We start from the raw sequence: 12,906 nt of genomic DNA, 5'->3' as shown, positions 1-12,906 counted from the left end.
GCTTCTGGCTGGTTAATTGGAGGTTAAAAAAGAAAAAGAACCTTATGGACTTTTCTGTCCTGGCTGGCTTCAAACCACATTCTGCAGATCTCAGCCTCCCAAGTAGCTAGGCTTACCAGCGTGAGCCACCAGCACTTGGATCTTACTTGCTTCTTTCTGTGCAATGCCTGACTTGCAAGAAGTATTCAATCAGTAAGTGACTGACTTAAAATATGTTAATGTAACATAGAGAACCAAAGCTACGAAACACTCTGGTAAGAAGACGGTTAAAGTCAAAGACTCTTTTGAGCTGTTGTTTTGGTTTTTGCTTCTTGTGTAATTTTCTAAGCCATTTTATGCCAAGGTAGATCAAGAAAATATATGCATGTAAGACTTTCAAAGCCCACTAGTTTAAAACGTGTCTTCAGTTTAATGTTGTTCCTGCGCAAATAAAAATGTAAAATATTATACTAAAGATTGTACCTTTATTTTTCAAAAATATTTTAAGATTTTATTTTTAGGTTTAAGGGCAGACAAATGGAGAGAGGTAGAGCAGGCAAATGCAGTCATAATCTGCAAAATAGGCATTTGTGAAAATGGATCAAGGTAAGCTGAGAGGATGGGTAGGGTTGAGAGAGATGAGGAAAACAGTGGGTGGTGACATTGATCACAAATGCACATGTTGAATTGAAATCCCTTTGTACAACTACTTAAAAACATGTTTTTAAGATTGTAGGAGTTTACGTAGAATTTGGCAATATCTCTTTGCCCTGGACAAAGCCCATAGGATATTGTTAAATCTCCCCAAGAATGCTCTGTAAAGCTAACCTATAAATTTTGACCAAGAAAATTTGAGGGAAAATACATTGTATCTCTTCACTGAAAAATCACAGAGCACTGTAGAAGCATATGAATGGCTCTGACAAACCCATGAAGAACTCAGCTTTCCTCAAACTTACTGAAGAGAACTATTTCGTGATGCAGCTGTTCAGATAAAACTCATCTGGGGAAAATTCTGGACCTGTCAGCCTCTAAATGGCCCACCACAACTGACATTTCAGTGATAAACAATCCTAACACATAGCATGGTTGGACAGTCACCTATGCAGATCTTGGTTTCCATCCTGCCAAGTTATCCTCCAAAGTATGTACCAAAGGAGGGTTAAAGAATCAACTAATGCCAGGCTCCAGTGGCTCACACCTATAATCCTAGCTACTCAGGAGGCTGAGATCTGAGGATGGCAGTTCAAAGCCAGACCAGCCAGGAAAGTCCTTGAGATTCTTATCTCCAATAAACTATTCAGAAAAAGCTGGCAGTAGTGCTGTGGCTCACGTGGTAGAGTGCTAGCCTTGATTACAATGAGATTTAGGGACACAGCCCAGTCCCCGAGTTCAAGCCCCAGGATTAGCAAAAGAAAAAGAAAAACAGGAAAGAAGCAAGTGACTTGCTAACATTGACGCTGTGAGAGGATGTCTCTCTACATAGAACCAAAAACCCATTGCTCCGTAGATTCTCTCCATCCATTTTCAATCCGTTTCTTAGGCCCATGGATAATAAATCTAAAAGTTTCCCCAACTTTTTCAGTGAGAAGGTAAAGAGGATTATGGCACATCTCTGGGTCTCTGACAGAATAACAAAACAAAAAGTCTGCTTATCTGTTCATCTGAAAAGTAGACCTGTACACACACACACATACACACAGAAGGTATGCAGCAACCTGGCATACTTAGGCACTCTTAGTAATGTGTAATGGTTCGAAGATAATGATTCCATACCTTTGAAGCCTGAAATGAGGCTGTCTGTCTATGCAGTGACAACTGGGCAATATGAAGAGTCCTTATTTGACAACAAAACGACCTGAATCCCTTTAATGAGGTGACAAGCGTGACATAGGTAATAAACCACTTAAGTAATTAGATGGATTTTATGGAATCAGCTATAAACTGAAACGCAAGGGAAAAATAAGTCTTGGTCATAGGTTGACGCCCAGGGAGGTGGGTATATAAGAGCCAGAAGCAGAAGCCAGAAGCATCAAGACACAACCAACCTTCTCCTCCCAGACCAACAAAAACCCAACTCCCAGTACCATGGTTTGCTGTGTCCCCCGCTGCTGCAGTGTCCCCACCGGCCCTGCCACCACCATCTGCTCCTCTGACAAATCCTGCCGGTGTGGAGTCTGCCTGCCCAGCACCTGCCCACATGAGATCAACCTCCTTCAGCCCATCTGCTGCGACAACTGCCCCCCACCCTGCTGCCAGCCTGAAGTCTACGCACCAGTCTGCTGGCTGCTCAGCTCTAGTCACCCAACTCCCGGCCTCAGTGGGATTAACCTGACAACCTATGTCCAGCCTGGCTGTGAGAACCCTTGTGAGCCCCGCTGCTGCTAAGCAGTGACACCTTGACTCGGGTTCAACGACCTGGCTGCCATCTGCCTTTCCCATGACCTGGGCCTTCAGTAGCTGCTACTACCTACATCCAGGCTAAATCCATACAGCTTCCTGTGGATTGGCTCAACTACTCTGTATTTTGCTCCTGTGGGTACAGGTGGAGATATGGGTTCTGTGAGGCTCTTTCACTACTCTTTGGGAAATAATCATCTCAACTATGGTTTAATAAACTTTATTCTGGCTTAGCAAATAAGGCCTGGTGACTGCTTCTTTCTATGGCTCCTCTTAGGGAAAGTGGAATGCCCAATTTCTACTGAAACAGTAGTCTATTGGAATGCTCAAAGACCTCTCCTAGCAGCTGGGAGAGATCTTATGGCAAAACTCATCTCCAAATTAAACACTGACTTTTGGGATAGTCTGAAAGGTGAAAAAAAAAGCCACTAGGTTATTTTGGAGATACTGTTGTGTATTATGCTAGAATCTAGGGTCTAAGAGGTCCTAATTTTTGTTATTTTAATTTTCATTGTTCTGATACTGATTATTTTCAATTTCTTCCCTTTTGGACAGGGAAAGAGTGGCGTTGAAGGCAGGCATGGGATTTGAATTCATATCCTCATGTGTGCTAGCCAGGCACTCTCACACTTGAGCCACATCCTCTGTTCCTTTTGCTTGAGTGTATTTTCAGATAGGATCGCTTGCTTTTGCTTAGGCTAGCCTCAAGCCAGGGATCTTTCTACCTTTTCCTCCCAAGTAGTTGAGATTGCAAAAGTGTACCACCACAATGGTTTGGGTATTTTGCTGTAGTGTTGGATTTTTTTCCCCTGTGTATCTATTTTTCTTGAAATTGAGTCTCACTAGATCTTTTTCTCTAGGCTAGCTGGACTCAGATTGCATTTCTCTCATCTCAACCCTCTAAGTAGCTGAGATTACAAATGTCTTTCTTCCCTATTTTGCTAAACTAACTGGTCATTGCATTGGTATGCACAAATTACTTTGATTCCATTTTCATGGCCACAACTGAAATTCAAGGCTCAAAAATTCAAGACTCATTCTTTCCATGATAAATGCTGTCTTCCAAAGCCTCTCCCTTGGCCTCTCATACAAGGTACTCATGGGTTTACCTTAGTCATAACTATGCTGAGAAGTCCATGTGGCATGGACTTCCATGTCTCTAAAATATACTTAACCATCAGAGCACAAACAGTATTATTCTCTGTACACCAGATAATAGCCCCGCAAGTCTCACAGCACAGACATACTGCTCCTTTTAGAAGAAAACCTTTATACTAAGCAGTAATTTGTTTCCTTAGATATCCTGTTTAGAAAAAAGAAAGAAAGAAAGGAAAAATGCAAACGTAGGTCTTCAGAGAAAGTACCCAGACTGGAATCTAGTTGTATAATTTCTTATACTTGCCCAGAACTGTTTCCCAAGCACTAATTTCCCACCTCGAGTCTGGTATCTACACAGGTTCTTTGCTGTTATTTTCCACTCTTGCTTGTGTCTTTGGATTGCTATGAGGACTGAAAGACCCAAAGAGCAGAACCACTTTACTCCTCTCATCTATCTTTTCCATGTGAAACATTGGCCTTTACCACCACACAATGGTTCCCAGCTTCCTTCCCATTGGTTTTCTTTTGGCCAGACGCTGGTGGTTCCCGCCTGTAATCCTAGCTAGTCAGGAGGCTGATACTAAGAATCATGGTTCAAAACCAGCCTGGGGAAAAAAAGTCTATGAGACTCTTACCTCCAATTACCAGCAAAAGGCTAAAAGTGGAGGTATGGTTCAAGTGCTATAGGCCTTGAGTTAAAAAGCTAAATGAGGGGCCAAGAGTTTGATCTAGTGGTAAAGTGTTTGCCTAGCATGCATGAAAACCCGGGTTCGATTCCTTGGTACCACATACATAGAAAAAAGCCTGAAGTGGTGCTGAGGCTCAAGTGGTAGAGCTCTAGCCTTGAGAAAATCCAAGGACAGTGCTCAGGCCCTGAGCCCAAGCCTAGGACTGGCAAAAAAAAAAAAAAAAGCTAAAGGACAGTGCCCAGGCCCTGTTCAAAGTTCAGTACTGATGCACACAATAAAATATCATTTTTCCTCCTGTGTTCATGGATAAGTAGAATTAATTTTGTATAAATGGCCATACTGTCAAAGGTACCATACAGATTTAATGCAAGATCCTAATGACATTCTTCACTGAGATAAAGAAAACAATCCAAAATTTCACACAGAACAACAAAAGACCTTGAATGACCAAAAAAGTGTTAAGCAGAAAAAATAAAGCAATGCTGGTATTATCCTATTCCCAGACCTTAAGCTCTACTATAGAGCTATAATAATAAAAATTGTTTGGTACTGGCACAAAAAGCACACCCAAAGATCAATGGAACAGACTAGAAGACCCAGAAATAAAGCTATGGACTTATAGTCATCTGATATTTGATTAATGTACAGTGGAAAAAAGCCTCTTCAATAATTTGTGCTGGGGAAACTAGGCATCCATATATAGAAAGGTAAAATTGGATTCCTGTTTTTCCTCATGCAAAAACATCAACTCAAAGTGAATCAGAGACCTGAAACTTTGCAACAGAATAGGAGAAAATTAGAACTTAGAAGTTACGGGCATAGGTAAGAACTTTTGCAGAGTCCCAGGGGTACAATAAACAGGAAAGACTTGACAAATGGGATTTCATCAAAATCCCAAACCAAACTCATAAACCAATTGATTGATGGACAACTGAGCTAAAGAGAGACTTCTCAGTAGAGGTAAAAATGCCAAATAGACACACAAGGAAATGTTCACCCTAGCAATAAACTCATAAACCAATTGATTGATGGGCAACTGAGCTAAAGAGAGACTTCTCAGAAGAGGTAAAAATGCTAAATAGACACACAAGGAAATGTTCACCCTAGCAATAAAGGAAATGTGAAATCAGAATAACTTTGAAATTCTATCTTCGCCCCAGTTGGATCGATCAACATCAAGATTTCAAACAACAACAAACGCTGGCAGGGATATAGGGATAAAGGAACCCTCCTGTGCAGTTGGTGGGAATGTACACTAGTACAACCTCTCTGGAAGGTGATTTCAAGATTCCTCAACATAGAACTTCCCAATGACTCAGCCATTCTACATCTTGGGCATCTACAAGTCAGAAGATAATAACGACCCTTGCACATCACGATCATTGCTGCACTAGTCACAATAGACAAGTTATGGAAACAACAGCCCTACATGAATGAGTGGATCAATAAAATGTGCTTCCTGTACACAATGAAAGTTGATTCATCCATCGGAAAGAATAAGATTATGTCATTCTCAGGGAAGCAGAGAGGCTTAGAGCACATCATGTCAAATGAGGTAAGCCAAGCTCAGGGATATGCATATTTTCTCTCATATATGAAAGCTAAAACTAAAATATAGCTGGACATGAGAACAGATGCAGGACTCTGGGCATTGACACACAACAGTCAGACTAAAAGAGGATACCTGGGGCCAAGAGTATGGCCTAGTGGTAGAGTGCTTGCTTAGCATGCATGAAGCTCTGGGTTCAATTCCTCAGTACTACACACACAGAAAAAGCCATAAGTGATGCTACAGCTCAAGTGGTAGAGCTCTAGCCTTGAGAAAGCCCAAGGACAGTGCCCAGGCCCTGAGTTCAAGGCCCAGGACTGGCAAAAAAAATAAAAGAGGATACTCTTAGAGGAGGACTTAAAGGTGTAACTCTCCAAACATTTAATATACTATTTATCAAAAACAATTCCAGGAAAGGAAAATGGGGTTTGGGTAGTGGTGGCGTTTATTTTTGCTTTGGGGGTGTTTTTTAGAGGGAGAAAACATGGGGTGCAGAAAGAGAGGGCAAAAAAGTAAAAAAATGTGATCATGCTATTCAGTATGCACTATGTGGAAAATAAACTATAACTTGTGGTAGGGGTAGGAGGGGGAGTCTGCAGGAAAGCCAAGAGGTGATGTTGTCCAAAAAAAAAAAAAAAGAAATGTACTCATCTCATTACCTGACTTATGAAATGGTAACCCCATCTGCACAACACCCTCAAAATAGCAATAAAACTATTTAAGTTACTTTTTGGTTTTGTCTTCTAAAATATATATTTTCCCATGTGATTTTCTTAAATAAATTAATTAATTCCTTCAACTTTTGTCCATCAATGCTTCTATTTATAGGTAAGAAATTTAGGATTTCAAAGTGATAACTACTGCTACCGTGTCACAGTTGTAAAGAAAAAATATTGAGTCGTTACTGCTAACACTGAGATGAATTCTATGTGTCCTATTATAGCCACAATGGGCTTTTAGCAGGCAGAGGATCTTAGGTAGCCCCAAAACTCCCAACTAGAAACTAGAAGCCAGGAGATAAGTGATTTAGTTCAGGCAGTGCCTCAGGTGGCCTCTGTGACTACGAATCACAGAAGTTCTCTGGGCCTTAGTCCTAAAATCAGATGATTAGCCAAATAAGCTCTAAAGTCTCTTTCAGTTTTGATATATTAGATTCTAGATTCCCCCAGGAACATTCTGAATAGTGAGTATCCCATGCCATTATATTGCTTGACTGCTTTCAATGGCAATAATTCACGTGCCCTGAAATGTCTATGGAATGGGAGCTAGCATGCAGTATTTCATTTATCTTCCAGGAAAGTTCTGGGAAGTAGAGGGAGTTCCACCATGGAAGCACAATATGCACACATGTATGTGAACCACGATCCTGTATAACAGCAGGGAGGATTTTAGCAGGTTGCTTTCCTCCTCTGGAGAACATGAAGAAGAGTGACAGGACTGAGTTATATTTTTTGTTGGTTTTTTTTAACTGTATTTTTTTTTTGTCTTTTCCTTTTTGGTACTGGGGATCGAACCCAGGACATTGCACTTGCTAGGAAAGCACTTTACCACTGAGCTACATCCCAGCCCTAGATTGAGTTACATTTTAAGCCTGCATGGAAATATCACCATGAAAACACAACATATAATTCATGTATGTTAATAAACAATGTTTTGCACATCTTTAAGAGACAACTATACTGATTCTCCCCAATTAAGGTTGAGAAAGATTTACAAGCCACACGCATCCCAAGTGACAGAGAAATAGTTAAATGTAAAACTACTCAAACCCCAAGTCTCTTCTTTTTTCACTAAGCATTTCCCTCTTTTTATAGATTTCAGTATGAAATAGAATTCAGTTACAAGTAACTCTCTTGATTTGAGACAAAGTTTATGCCAGTAGGCAATGTAGCTTTACTATTATTCCTTTCCAATTAGTTCTAGCACTCTTCCAGCCTCTTGACTCTAGATAACTAGTTTCTTCTAGAATAAACTAGATTCACAGCTCACAGCTACAGTCCCCCGTTGGTCTTGATTCAATTATTCTGTACTGCTCCTTCCACCCAACCCGAACTTAATCAGTCAAAGCTTCTGAACCTTTAGTTCAGCTGAATGCTCCGAGCACTGTGATGATCAAGATGTTTGTTTTATTCTGAATCAAGCTCAGCTCTTTGGTTGTCAAGACCCTGGCTTCTCATCAAATCTCACTTGCTACTTAGCTTGGGGCAACATGTAACTTGCAACCTAATTATAACAATGCCACCCATTAAATGATCGAGAGCATGTCCCCTGAAAGACTATCTTGCTTTAAGTAGAACTTTCATCATTAGATAAGATTTTTAAGAATCATTCGTACCTCATACCTGGTGAAAATTAAATGAGTTAAAAACCTACACATCCTTTAGAATGATGTGTGATTATGGACAGCCTTTAAGTCCACTTGTTTATTTTATTTTATGCTAGTACTGGGATTTGAACTCAGAGCCAGAGCACCCTCTCCCTTAATTATTTTTTGCTCAAGGCTAGCACTCTACCCTTGGAGCCACACTTTCAGTTCTGATATTTTGCTGGTTTCTTGGAGATAAGAGTCTCACAAACTTTCCTGTCTGGGCTGGTTTCGAACTTCAATCCTCAGAGCTCAGCTTCCTGAGTATTACAGGCATGACCCACCATCGCTAGCTAGTCCATCTGATTTGTGATGCGGAGGTCTCTCTACATTGCTCCTTTGATTATTCCATAAGACTCCACCGATAGAGGGCGCTAGAAGGAGACTGCAAGTCCTGATGAGGAATTAAAAAGGGCCCGCTTGCCTCAGCACCTACCCTTTACCAGGCACCAGCACCAGGTTCTAGTCTGCATGCAGGTTGATGTGATACTTTAAAACACAATGTCACTACATCTAGAGAAGAGATGCCTCCCCAAAGAGATGCCAATTCTGGCCCCAGAGGGCCACTTCTGGGAGCTTTAGAAAGTAAGAGTGAAGCTCACTATGTGAATTTTCAAAAAAAAATCCCCAGCAAATGTTATCTCTACTTTTCTCCTGGAGAAAGTTGCTTTTCTCTAGTTTCCCCAGTCTTCTGGTGGGAAAGTAGTGTTTACCTTGGGCTCTACTAGTGAATGCTAACCTTTTATAGCCTAACAATTATCTGCAGTTAACTACTCCTAGGGAAAATTTTAAAAAAGAAGAAAGAAAAGTCATAAAATGTTCTAGGCAGTGACTTTTCTTTAGATGTACAAAGTCCAGGATATTCACAAACCCACACATAATGAAGAGTAGCTTGTTCATGAATCAGAAAGGTAGACCACCCAAAAATTAGAACTACCTTGGCACCCATCTAGCTGATATTCCGCTCCACAACACCCTATAAAAACTCTGCAGTAACTCCTGGTTATGCTAACAGCTATTTGGGAGGTAGAGGTCAGTAGGATTGTGGTTGAAGGCCAGCCTGGGGGAAAAGTTGAATGGAACACCATCTCAACCAGTAATCTGGACATGGCAGTGTGTACCTGCCACCCCAGTCACACTGAAAATATAAGCAGGGGGATCTCACGCTAAGTCTGGCACCAAGCAAGAATGTGATTTCCTACCTGAAAAATAAAACAAACAAACAAAGTAAAGGAGCACTAAGGCTCAAATGGTAGGGCTTCTACCTAGCAAACATGAGCCCTTGAGTTCAAATCCCAGTACCACCACCAAAAATATAAAGCATTGGACATGCAATCCCAAAGTATAGTCTTTTGCAAAGACAAATGTCTTCACTTTCTAACTTACTAATTTGTTGTTCTTGTTGTTTTGGTTGGTCATGGGGCTTGAACTCAGGGCCTGGACACTGTCCCTGAACTCTTTTGCTCAAGGTTAGTGCTCAACCACTTTAAACCACAGCTCCACTACCTGTTTCTGGTGGTTCATTGGAGATAAGTCTCATGGACTTTGCTCCCTAGGCTGTCTTTGAACCACAGTCCTCAGATCTTAGCCTCCTGAGTAGCTAGGATTACAGGCGTGAGCCACCAGCACTTATCAGCTTGTTACTAATAAAGCTCTTTCCTCCCTCAGCACTCTGACTTTCCATTTATTTGCTTCAGTTACTAGAACAGCAACCAGGCAATTCCCAGAGGTCAGCATCCAGTTCTATAGGCCCATCCTTTCAAGTTTCTCAGCTTAAATAACCCCACCCTTTTCACTTTCTTCTCTAGCTTCTAGAGCTTCTGGCTGCTTCCTGTATTACCCCATTTTTCTTCTCTGGCTGTTTCTACTCCTCTAATACTTAAATTGAACAGATTTCTCTATGGAAATTCCTTGGGTGTGAATTATTATTTGCTTGTCTCCTGAATAACTTTGATACACAGTTGTGATAGATTCCAATAACTATTATTTGCCACCTTCCTTGCTTAAATATTGATTCTGTGTGTTTGAGCTTTCCGATCCCCCCCTCCCACACACACACACAACTTTACTAGGTACTGGAGATGTCAACATGAAGAAGATAATGTCTCCATTTTGAAGAGAAGTATAATCTAGTGACGAGAACTGATATGTTTTCCATAGAAATATACCAGTGTGCTATCTATGGTGGCTATAGGTTTCAACAGAGGCCCAAGGATGGGAGAGGCCAGGTGTGCAAGGGGCAGGTGCCAAGGGGTGGGGAGCAATGCATTTCCTTCCTTTCTCAGCCCTTCTGACATAAAACAACTTCATCCAAATCTTCCATGAAGGCCTCTTTTTTTGTTTATCACTTTAGCCCTCTTGCATGGCATTTTTTTCTTATGGGAATCTGCCATTCATTGAATCACTCTCATGTCACACACAATGCCACATGATTTACTTGTTATTCACATTTAATATTTATTTAAGCCTTACAATAAGGCTACTACAGATCGTTATTGTTTGTTTGGTTGACTGTTTGTTGTTGTTGTTTCCCAAAATTATACTTGGAAAGAAGAACCTGAAGCTCGGAGCAATTGAAGAAGCTGATCTAGGTCTTACATCTGAAAGTCCTGCATCACTTTATCAACTACTTTCTTATATGTTACAAAGTGGTATGTGGCCTCTTCCAGAAGATCTCAGACCACATATTCTTGGAGGACAGGCCTCCGGTCTTCTGGATTATTGTCTGTGCCTCACGCTTCGGAATCTACGAGATTCATGAACTACTTCAGGACAAGTGGTTTGGCTGAACGGCAGCTTCTTTTCTTGTAGTCACACACCAGCATTACCTGCAACTTGCTAACACTACGACAGAATGCAAAAAACCAAGAACTCTGAAAAGGAGTCCTATCACAAAAGCCCAACTTGGCAAAAGTTTTGAAAGGGAACAGACAAGTTAGCCATTTGGTGTTCTGAAAGCAAAAATCTTTCTTGCTGCCTTAAAAAGAGAAGCTAGAGTGAACAAATGCAGCAGTGGCCCTCACAAGACACTATGTTGAAAATGAACTATACAACTTGTGGGTGGGGTACAGGAGGGAAAAACTGGGAGAGAAAGAGGAAAGGGATGACATTGTCCAAAAAGAAATGAACTCGTTAGCTGACTTACATAACTGTAAACCCCTCTTTTATCACCTTTATAAAAACCACAAAATGCAAATTGAAAAAAACAGAAGCTAGCCTAGTTTTTAGACCACAGATAGTCCAGTAAAGCCATAGCTTAATTCTGTTCCAACTGGTAGTTAAGATGACCAGCTCTTTGTAAGACTGGAGATTTACTGGTGGTTATATGTAATTACATATCTAGTTGATGTGGGGAATAGAAAAAACATTCAGCAGGATTTGCTGTTCCTGAGCAAGTCATATTATACATATGATACATCTCCAATATTCACTCATTCCTCAGAAATCTCTGAAAATGTGGAAGTATGATAGTAGTAGAAAAAAGAGGTCCCCCAGGCTGTGACTCCTCAGATCTATCACAGATACGTAAGTTGAACAGGATCATTTCTTAATTCTTAGGAAAATCACTCTTCATTCTTCATACTGGTTAGCAATCATTCATCAAGACACATTCTGATTGGTTGGCAGAGCATAAGAAAGCTGAGCACACCTGGATATGTTTAGGTGACACAGAGTGGGAAGAGAACGACACTGATACCATCTTGAAACCTCAACAGGAAGCAAGTTTGAGATGCCACCACATGACCAAATAAAACTGAAGGAGAGTTCGTCCCGTGGGGAATACAATAAAAAAAAAAAGTTGGGGAGTTTATTTGTGTAGGATTATGGAAACAACAACAAGGAAGCATGCTGGTAGATGGAGGCCAGGAACCCTGAAATAGGTGAGTATAAAAGACTCACCAATGGCGGCTTTGTAGAAGCAAATGTGCCCCACTGACATCATGTCTTGTTCTAACTCCTGTCTTCAAGGATCCGTCCGTGTCCCCAGTGGTCCAGCCACCACCCTCCGCTCCTCTGACCTAATCTGCCCAAGTGAGGTCTGCCTGCCCAGCACCTGCCCACACAACATCAGCCTTCTTCAGCCCACCGGCGGCGACACCACTCCTCCATCCTGTTGTCTGCCTGACTCCTACGTGGCATCATGTTGGCTGTTCCACCTGGGACAGCCAGCCCCCAACGTGACTGGGATCTCTGTCCCCAACTGTGTCCAGCCTTGTGAGTGTCAACCCCCTTGCTGCTAGCCAAAGAGATCTCAAGATGCTTCCCAGGCTATCCCTAAGGTCTCTGAATGGTCAAGAAATGTTGCCGGGCAAATGGCTGGAAGATATTTTGACCTTGGGCCTTCGGCTTTGCAGAACTGCTCTTTCCCCATTTTGAGCAATGATTTCAAGGAAGCAAAGGGAAGCATAGAATCAACGATGTCCTTACTTTAAAACTAAATAAACACTACTAACATTCCCAAGCCATGTATTGTTTTCATGCTTAATGCTATAAATATCTAAGGACTCCTGACATATGCATCATGAAGCCATAAAGAAATCCAGCTGAATTATATTTTTTAATGCCATCAATGTAAATCTCAAAGCCAGAAGCACATAAGGACACCTAAGTAGAAGTACATGGATAATAAAAATCTCATTCTATACTCAGAATCATTTTAGATGTCAAGGTCAGCACCTTTTGCATCCTACAAATTTTGAATAACTCCTGTGTCTTTAAAGAGACAGAGAAGCTATGGTTAGGTATCAACATACACATACCCTAATCTGTCATTTAACCCAACTCAATAAATATTTACCAAATGCCTACTCAGTGCCAGGCACACT

The 12,906-nt window shown here is 41.2% G+C and overlaps 2 protein-coding genes across 2 annotated transcripts; both read left to right on the top strand.

Annotated features, from left to right (window-relative positions):
- The first annotated feature begins 2,029 nt into the window (after positions 1-2,029).
- On the top strand, positions 2,030-2,607 carry LOC150051742 (keratin-associated protein 3-1). Its single transcript, XM_090351711.1, has one exon. It carries the CDS (start codon positions 2,068-2,070, stop codon positions 2,365-2,367), a length of 300 nt encoding a protein of 99 aa, XP_090207837.1. The 5' UTR covers positions 2,030-2,067; the 3' UTR covers positions 2,368-2,607.
- A 9,414-nt stretch (positions 2,608-12,021) lies between these two features.
- LOC150051741 (keratin-associated protein 3-1-like) lies at positions 12,022-12,321 on the top strand. The gene has a single exon (XM_090351710.1). It carries the CDS (start codon positions 12,022-12,024, stop codon positions 12,319-12,321), a length of 300 nt encoding a protein of 99 aa, XP_090207836.1.
- The last annotated feature ends 585 nt before the right edge of the window (positions 12,322-12,906 follow it).

The sequence above is a fragment of the Megascapheus bottae genome, chromosome 17, assembly GCF_031878675.1.
Source record: "Megascapheus bottae isolate mThoBot1 chromosome 17, mThoBot2.hap1, whole genome shotgun sequence".
Classification (NCBI taxonomy): domain Eukaryota; kingdom Metazoa; phylum Chordata; class Mammalia; order Rodentia; family Geomyidae; genus Megascapheus; species Megascapheus bottae.
Note: the sequence above shows the minus strand (reverse complement) of the source record. Positions and strands in the feature narration are given on the sequence as shown.

Coding starts and splice junctions, on each gene's coding strand:
- LOC150051742 (XM_090351711.1), top strand. CDS start 2,068: ATGGTTTGCTGTGTCCCCCGCTGCTGCAGTGTCCCCACCGGCCCTGCC.
- LOC150051741 (XM_090351710.1), top strand. CDS start 12,022: ATGTCTTGTTCTAACTCCTGTCTTCAAGGATCCGTCCGTGTCCCCAGT.